Raw genomic sequence first — 13,023 nt, 5'->3', positions numbered from 1 at the left:
TTAGTCTGTGCTGTCTCCCTGTATGTAAAATCATGAAGTTACACTGACTTTGAAGGATCAGGTCAGAGTTCTGGAAGCTCTTGAGCCCTTAGCAGGTTGGAGCTGGTCACACACAGAAGCACTTCTGACTGGGGGCTATTTGCAGTTTTAAGGGAGGTATGGTGATGCAGGCGCCAGCCTCAAAGAAGTCTAGTGGGGGACATAAGCCCAATTGATGTGTCTTAATGGTCCAAAATGGCTGGTTTCTCCAGTAGAGAGGATTTAGGGAATGCTGATGGAATTTTGGGAAGGGTCTGGAATTGAGAATTAGTCAAGGAAAATGGTTGCAAAGAGTTGGACACGATTAAGCGACTTAGCACGCAAGCACACACATGCAAGGAAAATATAATTCAGAAATTATCAGTTCTCTCCTGCCCCCACCAGTTAGAGGAAAGAGTTAAATGCAACAAAAAAGTGGGTAAAAGAAAAAACAAAAAAAAAAAAAACAAAAAACAAAAAAAGTGGTTGGTTGATGATGTGATCTTGAAGACTGTCCAAGATTTTTTGGTTGTGTGTGTGTGTGTTGCTCAGTCATGTCCAACCCTTTTGTGACCCCATGGACTGTAGCCCGCCAGGGTTCTCTGTCTATGGAATGCTCCAGGCAAGAATTCTATAGTGGGTAGCCATTCCCTCCATGGGATCTTCCCGACCCAGGGCTCGAACCCAGGTTTCCTGTCTTGTAGGCAGATTCTTTACCATCTGAGCCAGGGTGGTAGAAGATAAATATAATGAAAAAAGGTCATCATCGAAAGAGAGGTTTTACTGTGGGGGTGGGACCATGCACAGCTGGAAAGGCTGCTGGGTTTCCTTGTGGACCATCTGAGAATAAACACGGGCCATGGGGCACTGGTTACGGTGGATGGTTTGGGTCACCTGGAGTGGGGTCACAGCTGGTGAGCGCAGTTCATTCCTTGTACCTGGGGCAGATGGGTGAGTGATAGGCAGTGCCTCCCATGAGAGCCCTGATGCCCCTTCCAGCAGGTGACCTGGGCTTCTGTGATTTTCCTGACAGCCTTGAAACCTGGGTGTCCTCACTTGGGGGTTAGAAAGCAGTGTTTCTTACATTTCCTCTTCTGAGTCATCAAAGGTTTATGTTATGTTCATTTGCTCATTCGTGTCCGACTCTTTGTGACCCTATGGACTGCAGCACGCCAGGCTTCCCTGTCTTTGACAGTCTCCTGAGTTTGCCCAAACTCACGTCCATGGAATCAGTGATGCCATCCAACCATTTCATCCTCTGTCATCCCCTTCTCCTGCTTTTAGTCTTTCCCAGCACCACAGTTTGGAGGCATCAATTCCTCGGTGCTCAGCCTTTTTTATTGTCCAGGCCTCACATCCGTACATGACTACTGGAAAAACCATAGCTTTGAAAGGTCCGTATAGTCAAACAAACCTTTGCCTACAAAGGTTTATAGGATGCTTTCAATGGGAGCCCTCTTTTCTGTGGCTTTTGTATGTTCCTTTCCATTTGTGATATGTTAAGTTTTGTATTGCATACCGATTGAACCCTGGTGACTTGATAAAATGTGAGGATGTTTTAATTTTTTTAAGTGTCCCCCCTATTTTTTGCTTTCTGCTTTGGGTTATATGAAGCATAGTTTCATACATATGACACCAAATGCATTGTCAGTGGTAAGCATATTTTTTTTATTGTCTTATGTTTACTGACAAAATCTAAGATTCTTGGAATAGACAGAATTGAAATGTGATTTGGGTTTCTGATTAGGAACTGTGTAGTCTAAAATTTCGTATCTTTTATTTTGGATACATTTCTGCATAATAAAAAATTGACAAAAATTTGAACTGACTTTTTTTGAATACTTAAAGAATAACCAGTAAAATTGTTGCCAGAAATCATGCAACTCTTGATGTGTCACTGACACATAGGGTGTAATCTGTAGGATACTGCAGCAAATCTGCCCCTTTGCTCTCTTGGAAATAAATTTATACTTGGGAGCAGGGTCACACCCAGCATTTGCATATTGTCTGTGTTGAGCCTGAGACCACAGAGTGTAAAGTGTTTACTGTTTGTGGAACATTTTTGGCTGCCTGGGCCATGTGGAGCAGTTCTCAAACTTTGGGGTCTCTGGACCTTTTTACACTCTTAAAAATTATTGAAGACCCCAAAGAATTTTGTTTATGTATATTATATTGATATTTACCATATTGGAAATTAAAACAAATTAAAAAACATGGTTTCAATTCACTTAAAAAGAAGAGTACTAAACTTGCTGCTTGTTAACATAAGTTATGTTTTTATGAAAAATAACTATTTTCCAAAAACAAAAACATGAGTGAATTGAAGATTTCTCTAAGGCCTGGCCGAATTGGAGACAGTTACGTTCTTAGATGTGCATCTACTTTCCATTTTTGCTCTTTGTTTTGGTTGAAGGATGAAGACAAACCAACCTTGCTCCTCCCTTTCCCAGCCATAGATTTGTGTATTTTAATAAGCTGTTGAGTTAATCGTAGCTATTCTGTTACTACAGCTGATCCTGGAGCAGTGTGAGGTTTAGGGACGATAGGCATCTATGAAGTTGAAAATCCACTTATAACTTGTAGTTGGCCTTCTGTCTCCATGGATTCAGTCAACTGTAGATCCTGTGGTCCTTTTAAATCTGTGCCAATGGCGCCACGCAGATCAAACCCCTTGTTGTTCAAGGTCAACTAACTGTACATCACAGCTCGACGTGTGGTAGTTTCAGGGTTGCAATATGGAATCTGAAAATATATAAATAGATGTATCACACTGGGACTTTCCAATCTGATGGTATATCCTGCATAATGGATCTTTTTTTAAACAATATAATTATTTTTAAAAATTTATTTATTTTGGAGAAGGAAAATGGCAACCCACTCCAGTGTTCTTGCCTGGAGAATCCCAGGGACGGGGGGGCCTGGTGGGCTGCTGTCTATGGGGTCGCACAGAGTCGGACACGACTGAAGCGTGTGTTGGGTCTAAGTTGTGGCATGTCAGATCTTTCACTGCTGTTCTAGCGTTCTCTAGTTGTGCTCTGAGGGCTCAGTAGTTGCAGTGCGAAGGTTTAGTTGCCCTGCGGCGTGTAAAACCTAAGTTCCCGGACCAGGAACTGAAACTGCGTCCCCTGCCTTGCAAGGTGTATTTTTTTTTTTTTTAATACTTCATCTTGCTTTTATCAAAATGTCTTAGAATAGTTTAAGTAGAGTATCTTTTTAGAGAAACAGATTAACTTTTAAAAATTCAAGTTTAATTTGTTTCCTTCACAAGGTGTATTCTTAACCACTTTACCATCACGGAGGTCCCTGAATGGATCTTTTATTCACACATTTTAAAAATATTATGCATTGAAAATTTAAAAAATATACTGGTTCACTATCCAAAGGTTGAAACACAATATGAAAAAAACCTCACTTTTGTGCGTATTTCCACTGATCTTGGAAGAGCCTGGAGGTTTGCGGATGCTGATGTACCTGTACAGAGTAGGAACAAGTTCCAGGATTTTGGTTAACACAGTGCCTTGGAAGGCGATGACAACCATAGTGAACACAAGTTTTATAAAGTTCTACTGGGTTGGCCAAATTGTTCATTTGGGTTTTTCCGTAACATCTTATGGAAAAACTTGAGTGAACTTTTGGGTCAGCCCAGTATTTTTATGCTTGAATGTTTACACTTTATCATTAGCAATACCTCAAGGGTCAGTTATTACTTTTACTACTTCATGAAGGGCATTCTAAAGTCAGCCTTTTTGTTTGCTTTTGTTTTTGTTTTTTATGAAAGTACTTGGCAGGGAAGAATACTCTTCCTAACTAGGATGAATAGTTTCTGTTTGGTACTGTTATGTTGGTTTGTGCTGAGGTACCAGTGGTTTTATCCACCAGTGCTTTTCATCATTCGTGCAAATGTCCACACAGTGCAAAAGGTGAATAACATCTTTATTTTTATGAGTGTAGTTTGATTTCAAAGAACGCCTGTGAAAGGATCTGAGAGACCACTGGGGTCTGCAGACCGCACTGAGAACTGATGGCATAAAAGGTTTAATGCCATTTTCTGTAAGCAGATTAATGCCACTTATCTACATTGCTTCCTTTATTTTCTAACAATTATAATTTATGAAAGTTTGAATAATGTAACAGATACCAGTGTGCTGCTTGCATTGGCTAATGCAATTCATACATCTTTCAGGTAGAATTTTTTTTTTTTAATGTCAGATTTGTTAAAAAAAAAAAAAGAAAAAAATGTTTACTCTTTTTTCACTGTATTAGGTTTTGAAAGTGTAACTTGAAAGTATTTGTGATCATGAAGTAATTTACAGATGGATTACCGGCCACAATTATTGTCTCTTGAAATTATGAGATATTATTATTATTAGTTTATTTATGATGACAGTTAATTAAACATTTTCATGTTCTTGAATACTCCTCCAAATAGAGAGGACATGAGTTTGGAAAATTAGGTCTGGCACTTGATTTCCTGTTTATCTGTGTTAATAACTGTGTGTATAACCGTGTCTATGTAACCCTCTCTGCTTCTGAAACCCTTGAGATTTCCTAAGTGATAAGAGTGATGAAAGTGCCCTTTGTTTTTACTACTTTCAGTCATACCTTTGTGTTAATGGGGTGACTTTTGGGAAGCCCTTGTGGATGGAGCTGGTTACTGGGGAACCAGCCTTGATTGGAGGGTTGCAACTTTCAGTCCCACCAGACGACCTCCTGGGAAGAGAGAGGGGCTGGAGAGTGAGTTCAGTCACCAAAGGCCAGGGATTTATCAACCATGCTTGTGTAATGAAACCTCCATAATAGCCCAAAAGTGTAGGGTCTGGAGAGCTTCGAGGTTGGAGGACATGTGGAGATCTGGGAAGGACATTGCTTCTGGGGAGGGCATGGGAACTCCACTCCCCGCCCCACACACCTTACCCTGTGTGTCTCTTCTCTCTGACTGTTCCTTATTCTTTCCTTTTATAACTAACCAGTAATGTAATAAGTGGGCTTCCCAGGTGGCGTTAAGTGGTAAAGAACCCGCCTGCTAATGCAGGAGACACAAGAGAGGGCACGAACCCTGGGCTGGGAAGATTCCCTGGAGGAGGGCATGGCAACCCGCTTCAGTCTTCTTGCCTGGAAAATCTCATGGACAGAGGAGCCTGGTGGGCTACAGTTCATGGCGCTACAAAGAGTCGGACATGACTGAGCACCCACCCTCAATCTAATAAGCAAATGTTCCCCTGAGTGCTGAGGGCTGAACCTCAGGGAGTTGTGGGAACCTCTGATTTGTCAGAAGCACAGGTGACAGGTGACAACCTGGATCTGATATAAACATTAGAAGGGGGCTCATCTTATAGGACTGAGCCCTCACCCTGTGGGGTCTGGTGCTGTCTCCAGATAGATGGTGTCAGAACTGAGTTAGATTGAAGGACACCCAGCTGGGTCACAGGATTGCTTGATGTGTAGAAAACCACATCGGGTGTCAGAAATGAAGTAGTGTTGTAGTGAAGTATTGAGAGTAGAGGAGACACACAGGAGGAGTGTGTGTGCACATTAATAAAAATTTTTCAGATAATTATTTCACTGGATGCAATGAAGACAAATTTTTTTTTAAAAAATGGAGATCTTAGAACGCTTTCTGCTACAGATGCTTGCACTTCTGTGGTTGACCACTAGATGTCACAAGAGCCCTGGGAGCCCCTAAAGGGCTGCCCAGGGCGGGTAGAAATTGAACATTGTAGGCTCAGGACCTTCACATATTTCACTGTTTCCACATGATCGATGCCAGCAGAACCTGATACAGTGTGATATATAGAAGCAAGGTATGACTGGAATAATGAAATTTCAAAAATAAGCCCTTTTAGAGGAGGGTTGTAATAGTTCTGTTGGGGATTGTAAATGTTTCAGGTGCACTTGACACCGGTTTCGTTCCTGGCGTTCGGGTCTCTCTTTTTTGTTTTTTATGGAAAGATGGATTGAACTTCAATTTAAGAATATTCGGTAATCCCTCTCAGGACATACTGTAACAGCTGGTATTTTTGTGTTGTAGTAAATCGATTCCATACAACAGTCAGTAATAATCACAACTGGGTTCTGACAAATTCCAAAGCATTTTCAGTAAGTTTAGCCAAAGAAAATATCATGATTACTACAGAAATTTAACTCAGTTTGAAAGTTAAACCCAGCAACTCCGCTTCGTTCCACAGAATATTAACCATTTTCCCTGATGAGATTTTATCAAGCCACTTATTTTTTTTATTGATATACTTGTATATGTTCTGAGAACATAATTACCTTGTAGCGTATATTTCTTAAATAATACATTTTTGGAAAAAATTACCTTGAGTGTTTACTGTGAAATAAAAGGTGAGAAATGCTACGATAAAATCTTCTGTCTATGGCATACGTGGAAGGCTGCAGCATCAACTCAGAAGGATGTTATGATGTGAAATGTAAGGTGGTTTTTAGTTTTAATAGGATGTTTGTTACAAGCATAAATCGATTTATTATATGCTGTATGTGGTTTATGAAATTAAAACATTGTAAATTCTTTAAGGCTTGAAGAAAGTTGTAGTTTGCATGGTATAGATTATGTAGTATGTGTATTTCTGTAGTTAGATAATCTGTACCATACAAATTGTGATTTATGGCATAAAGAACTTAAATTACATACATACACACTATAATAAATACCTGCATATATACGTTTTGTCCTAATGGTAGAAATATGTGTGCATACATTTTACAAATTATAACCGTTTTTCCTTTTCTTCTCGGCAGCAGAACAAAAGTTTACTAATTGAATGCATTTTTAAAATTACGTATGGTCTGTTTTTTATTTTCTTTGTGTTTGAATAGAGGAAAACTTTTATGTAGTTGAATCTGAATCTGGATTGTTAGGATAGCTTATGAAAACGAAGCAGTGTTACCTTTTAAAATTATTAGGGAAAATAGCTTCAGAGATGTGGGTTAATGAAACTTTGATTTTCCCTTTTTGTCTTATTTTTAGCTTAGTGATTTGTATTTTCACTTGGTATTTAAAATAACGGCCACCACATTTTTAATTAACACAGAGAGGATCTCTGTATGGATTTGTATGCATATTTTCACCACGTTAACCTTTGTAACATAAAACAGAACTCAAGACACTGCACCCGGTTACTTGGTCCAAGATAGTCTTTTTGATGGTGAATATTTTTATACTAATATTTACTTTGATAATTAAAAAGCTAATTTAGAAAGCTCTAATAGAATTTTATAGTCTGGGTTTCTTCACGAAGAATTTGGCAAGCTCATTTTCTTTATTCTGTAATGTGAATCAGCAATTTAAACGCTTTTAAGAATTGAAGTGAGCCAGTTTTTCAAATGTTTACAGTATCTGTTTTTCTTGTTAATATATGTTAAAATATGCTTTTAAATCACTGATCTTGCTTTATAGAGAACGGGGTGGGAGGGGAAATGCACTAAAAAGTGAGTTTAAACCCATTGTGTGGTTCTTCTGATTTCTGAAAAATGTAAATGCAGTGTATTTTCCGTTATTAGGCAGCTGTGGTCCAAATTTAAACCACATGGCCTCCTTCTAGGTGTCAGGCCAATGTAAATTTTAATCTTGCTACTTTTATGTTTTCATTTTATAATCTCATTACCTGAATTTAAAAAACCCGGTCATCATATTCATTGTTTGCAGGATGCTGTTTTGTATCCTCTGGCTCATTGGAAGGTCAAGCAACTCTAAATTGCCATTATCTTCATTTGCACATAAGGAAATTAAGGCTTAATGAGGTTAAACAACTAGATCACAGGGCTAGCAGGATTAGAGACTGAGCCAAACTCTAGAGCCCTTGCTTTTAGTTATTATACAATAGTGCCTTTACTGCTTATTTGGGGATAAACATTACTGAAAACAGTTATTTAAAGAATCAATATTTTTCAAGATCCAGCAAAGCTTAGTTTTTACTACAACAATTTATTTTCATTTATTAGCTTGGATTGTGAGGTTTAGTTTAGATTATCAACAGTTCTGTAAATCTAAAATGACATCTTGCTTTAATCCGAGTATTCTTTCAAGGTCGTTTGTGATCTTCAGTTAGCAAATTTGCAGTTGTCTTATTAGGATGACCTACTTAAATTAGTTCTAAGTTGTTGACAACTTACAGACTCTTTTCTACATTTAGAAATACAGTTTAGAATTCTAATGAAGGGGAAGAGTTTTAGAATGATACTGGCTTACAAAAGCTTCCTTAAGTCCTCCGTCTGTGCCGTCAGCGATTTTTAAAGCAACTGTAAAAATCTTTACAGAAGGCTTGACACATGCACGAAGAACTTGCGTGTTTTTAATTAGAAGTCCCACGTCAAAATCAAAAACTCTCCCACTTCCTATTTGTCTGTGCTCTCTAGACGAAACGGTGAGGCTTGTGATCTCATAATGTGTTGGGATCAGCATTTTGAATTAGTTACAGCAAGTTGCAATGTAGTCATCCTGCCTCTTCTGTTTTTTAATGTGTTCCTTTTCTTTGTAGAAACCGCCTGCACGGGGACACACACATCTCGGTAGTCGGCCCCGGGAGTGGCTGCAGGGGTTGGCATCTCGGCCGCCTTCCAGGGGAGTGAGTTGGCAGCACCGGCCGGGCTCAGCATCATGCCCGCACTGTCCACAGGCTCGGGGAACGACACAGGTACAGAGCCCACAAGGGCGCTTCCCCTCCCATCCTTACAAACATCCTTTTCACACTGAAAACCCGCATTGCTTTAAGCCAGTGCAGACAGGTCATGCTTGTTGTTCGGTAACCAACGCCAGGGCCAACCTTGGCTTTCCAGGATGAACGTGACCTCAGGGCGTGGGCGGAAGTGGCTTTCTCCGGGTAGTGACGGCTCCTACCGATGCTCTTGTCCTCTCCTGCGTTTTGGAATAATGTCGTACATTTACACTTTTTTTTAAATTAAGTTTTTTAAAGATACAGAAGAGTGTGGACAGTTTCATGCTACTCATATTACCCTCTGCTCCAGTTTAATCATAACTATGAATTTCTTGGGCCATATTTGCTCAGACCTCTCATTTTTTTCTCCACGCCCCCTGCCCCCTCCTCCCCGTTTTTTTCCATTTTCTTTCTTCTTGTCTAGAGATACAAACTGTTCTGCAGTTGATATATGTCATTAAAGGACTCAATTAAAACAAATATTTCACCTTGTTATCAGTTGTAAGAATTAGTGATACTTAGAATAAAGATTTCCAAGAAAGGGAAAAAAGCTCACGCATGTAGATATGTGTGAAATGCCCTCCTCTGCTCTAATTCAGGAGGTGGGGTGGGGGTGGTCAGTGCCCCTTTTCTGGAATTCCCCAGAGTTAGCACTTTTAAAAAAATGTAAATTCCTGGACCCTCCTCAGAATTATTAAAACAGAATGTAACTGGGGTTGGGGAGCTATAGCTTGCATTTTTTTTTTTAAGTTGTCTATTTTTATTGAGAGTGAATGGGGGCTACTCTCTAGTTGCGGTACATGCGTTTCTCAACATGGGGGCTTCTCTTGTGGTAGAGCACAGGCTCAGTGGTTGTAGCACACTTAGGTGCTTCCTGGAATGTGGGATCCTCCTGGATCAGGGATCAAATGCATTGTTCTCTGCGTTGGCAGGCAGATTGTTATCCATTGTACCACCAGGGAAGTCCGGCGTGAGTTTTTAAGACCACTCAAAAGCAGGGGTGGCAAAGAATGTGACTATGAGGGATGTTCTTTGTGGCACTGACCACGCTGACTTGGTCCCAACAGCCTTCTGCAACCAACCGGGACCTGTCTCATCCTGGACAGGTCCGGGCACCATAGTTTCAAAAGAGCCAAATCACAGATGTGATGTTGTGTTGTGTAGGTTACCCTGGCCTTCTCATTTGCACTGTGTTCTCAGGTCATTCTTCGCTATTTCAGGCTGAGATATTCACTTTGGCAAATTTTGTCTCCTCTTTATCCATCAAGAGTGATGTTTTTCTACTGTGATTTATACTGAGCATTAGTTTTCCTTAGGAAGTGATTTTGATTTTTAAATTGCATGAAAATCTTTTTTTCTCAAGACGTGAACTTGGAAGCAGCTCCTTTGGAAAAAAAAATTTTTTTTTTCTTTTCAATTTTTATGTAGTCCCACATTGTGTTCGACTATATAAAATGAATGATTTAAGTTTCCGTAGTGGTTTGGGAAATTATAGATAAAATTTATTTGAACCATAAATTTACTACAGTTTATGTAATGAATAAGTTTTATGCTTTGCCATTCACCAAAAAATGCCTTAGTTTAATTGAATGCAAAATATTTTTGTTGATTACACCTTACATGGGGAATGATTAAAATGGAGTATTTATAGTTTAGGCGTCAATCATAAAAAAATACCATAGGCTGTTTAGAATGGAGAAAGGATACTCCCAGGCCTGCTTGGTGCAAACCTGAAATGCTGCTGTGACACACCTGGCTTTGCAATATTTTTTTGCCCAGCATGTCCCAGCAAGGTTGGCACTGGGCAGAGGAGACTGTTACAAGAGTCACCGCGGTCAGGGGCGCCCCAGGGTGTGGGCACCTGTGATGTGCTGAGGTTCCCTGTCCTTCCCTGTAGGCCACATGCCCTTGGCCAGTCAGGGGTCATTGATACTGTTAGCAGGTTGCTTAGCAAGGAGGTTGCTGTTCTAAGTCTCCCAGGGAACAGAGTTAGCATAGCTGAAGGCAGACCTCATGCAAGAACAGGGGGGGACTCACAATGACCCCAGTGCTCACGTGGGGAAATACTTCCTGTGTAAACTTCTACCACTTCTTCTTTCTCTGAAACAGTTAGTTATACAAGTAACGCAGAAGAACATTCCTGCTGTCAAAGACACACAGATAAAAAAGGAAAGAAATCTTTTCAACCACTTTTCTCCCTCACCCTCCATGTCCTTTTCTTTCTGTTTGATGAGTGTCCTGCAAGAACTTTCTGTACATTAAACACCTACATGCATATGTACGTAAAAGTGTATGTACATAAATAACATTGTTTTGTCTTTTTTATGTTTTAATCACAGATTTTATCATACTCTGTGGATTATTCCATAGCTTTTCTTCTACACCAAATAATATGTCTCAAAGAGACATATTTCTATGAGGTGTGTGTGTATATATATGCCTGTATATATAGATATATGTATATCCTCCAATTTCTTTTAAGTGAATGCATAGTTTTTCTATTGTGTAACAGTTTAACGAACCAGACTACTCTTAATGAAAGCCCTGGTTTTGTTACTTTTGTGTTATTTTAGGAGAAAAGATGTATGCATTTAATAGATGTTGCCAGATTGTTCTGTAGAGGGGTTGGACCACTTAACAGTATGTGGACATTGCATTCAAAATCATTTCCGCTGTGTTCTTGTCAATATTCAGTATTCTATGCTTATAATTTTTACTGATCTGATGGGGGAAAACAGGGTGTCTTAAGTATGAAGTGTGCATCAGTCCTGACATTGAACACTTTTTTAATGGTCATTTATTCCTCTGGTTGGTTTGTTCATATCCCTTTCCCATCATTCTATTGGTTTATCACTTTCTTATTTATTTGCAGTATCTCTTTATTTGTGTTTTGGATATTAATCCTTTGGGTCATTTTAGGTTGAACACCATTTTTCCTCATCAGTCATTTGCCCTTTTTTTCTTCCTTAAATAGTACCATTGTTAAATAGAAGTTGAAAGTGTTCATATGGGCAGGTATATTCTGAATGGTGAATGCTTTTTTCCTTCTGCTTAAGAAGACCTTTCCAAGAGGATTTCAAAATCTTAATAATTAAAAAAAATTGTATTTACATTATTTGGAATTTTAGTCCAAACTAGTTGGACTAGTTGGACATGGGAGGAGACAGGGATCTAATCAAATCTTAACATATTTCCCTGTTGAAGAACCAGCAGTCTCTATGTGCCACCTACTCTGGAGGAGAGTGTGCCCTGCCCCCTTTCCTTCCGGGTGAAGTATCCATGTAAGTTGTTTGAAATAATTTGTCTCTTCTCTCCCATCAGTTTATTCAGTCTGTATCAGTGTGGATTCTTGGATGTTTGTTTATACTTTGGGACATCACCCAGTTCTACTTCATTTATTTGGTGGTTCAGATTGCCCCAGCTTTGGGCACAGGAGCTTTTTCAGTTCGTTTCTTTGACATATCCCCATCCACCGAGGGTTTGTTTTTAATGCTTCCTTCCTTTGGGCACGATGAGGTGCTCTGGGTTTATCTTGCCATGCCCCATTTAGAATCAGCCAGTTTTCAAAGGACCACTAGGGAATGGGTAGAAGCCAAGATCTGGATGATAGCTTTGCATAGTGTTGCTCATATATGAACATTTCTACATGCAATCATCTGTAAGTATATTAAGCTAAGTGTGAGCATGGCTCTGAAGTTTCCTTAGGTTTTCCTTGTGTTTGATGACATTAATGGTTTTTGTGAGTACTTACTGATGTTTCCAGCTCTAATCCATAGGAAATAAGTTGTTTTAGCCTCTTTCTCTTGTCTGTAGATCCCACTGGCTGCCATATATCCATCCTTCTACCTAATTATTTATTTACACAGTGTATGTGTGTAGGAATATCTGAATTGTTACCTGTCCTCTTTGAAAAACAGCTTTTATCAACCAGAGAGCTGATCTTGTTTTGTTCCTGTGATAGTACCATTCTGTTCTGAATTTTATGGGATCATTCTTTCCCTGCATAGTGCTTAAATGTTAGTATTAGTTTTATAAATTCATTAGGTCTGGATTTTACAAATATCATATGATGTGAAATGTAATATATATATATACAGAAATGCATATAAAACTTTTTATAATACAGTTTTAAAAGTGATTATAATTCAAGTGACCACCACCTGAGTAAAGAAATTGAACACTCTGAGAGCAATCCAAGCACTTCTTCCCATTCAGCACCTCCTCTTCCCTGGTGGCTCAGACTGAAGAATCTGCCTGCAACACAGAAGACCTGGGTTCAGTCCCTGGGTCGGGCAGATTCCTTGGAGAAGGGAATGGCAACCCACTGCAG

At 39.4% G+C, this 13,023-nt stretch overlaps 1 protein-coding gene across 2 annotated transcripts in view; it reads left to right on the top strand.

Moving 5' to 3' along the window:
• MPP7 (MAGUK p55 scaffold protein 7) overlaps positions 1–13,023 on the top strand; it is a 225,602-nt gene that overhangs the window by 47,190 nt on the left and 165,389 nt on the right. For both annotated transcript variants that reach the window (XM_086333868.1, XM_086333869.1), the window contains exon 2: positions 8,517–8,672. In XM_086333868.1, the coding sequence (XP_086189994.1) occupies positions 8,636–8,672 (37 nt within the window). In that variant the 5' untranslated portion in view covers positions 8,517–8,635. The remainder of the gene's footprint in view (positions 1–8,516; positions 8,673–13,023) is intronic.

Source organism: Bos grunniens, chromosome 13 (assembly GCF_055505025.1).
Source record: "Bos grunniens cultivar Pamir isolate PY7600 chromosome 13, Bosgru_T2T1.0, whole genome shotgun sequence".
NCBI lineage: Eukaryota > Metazoa > Chordata > Mammalia > Artiodactyla > Bovidae > Bos > Bos grunniens.
The sequence above is the reverse complement of the archived record's forward strand: the minus strand, read 5'-3'. Positions and strand labels throughout refer to the sequence as shown.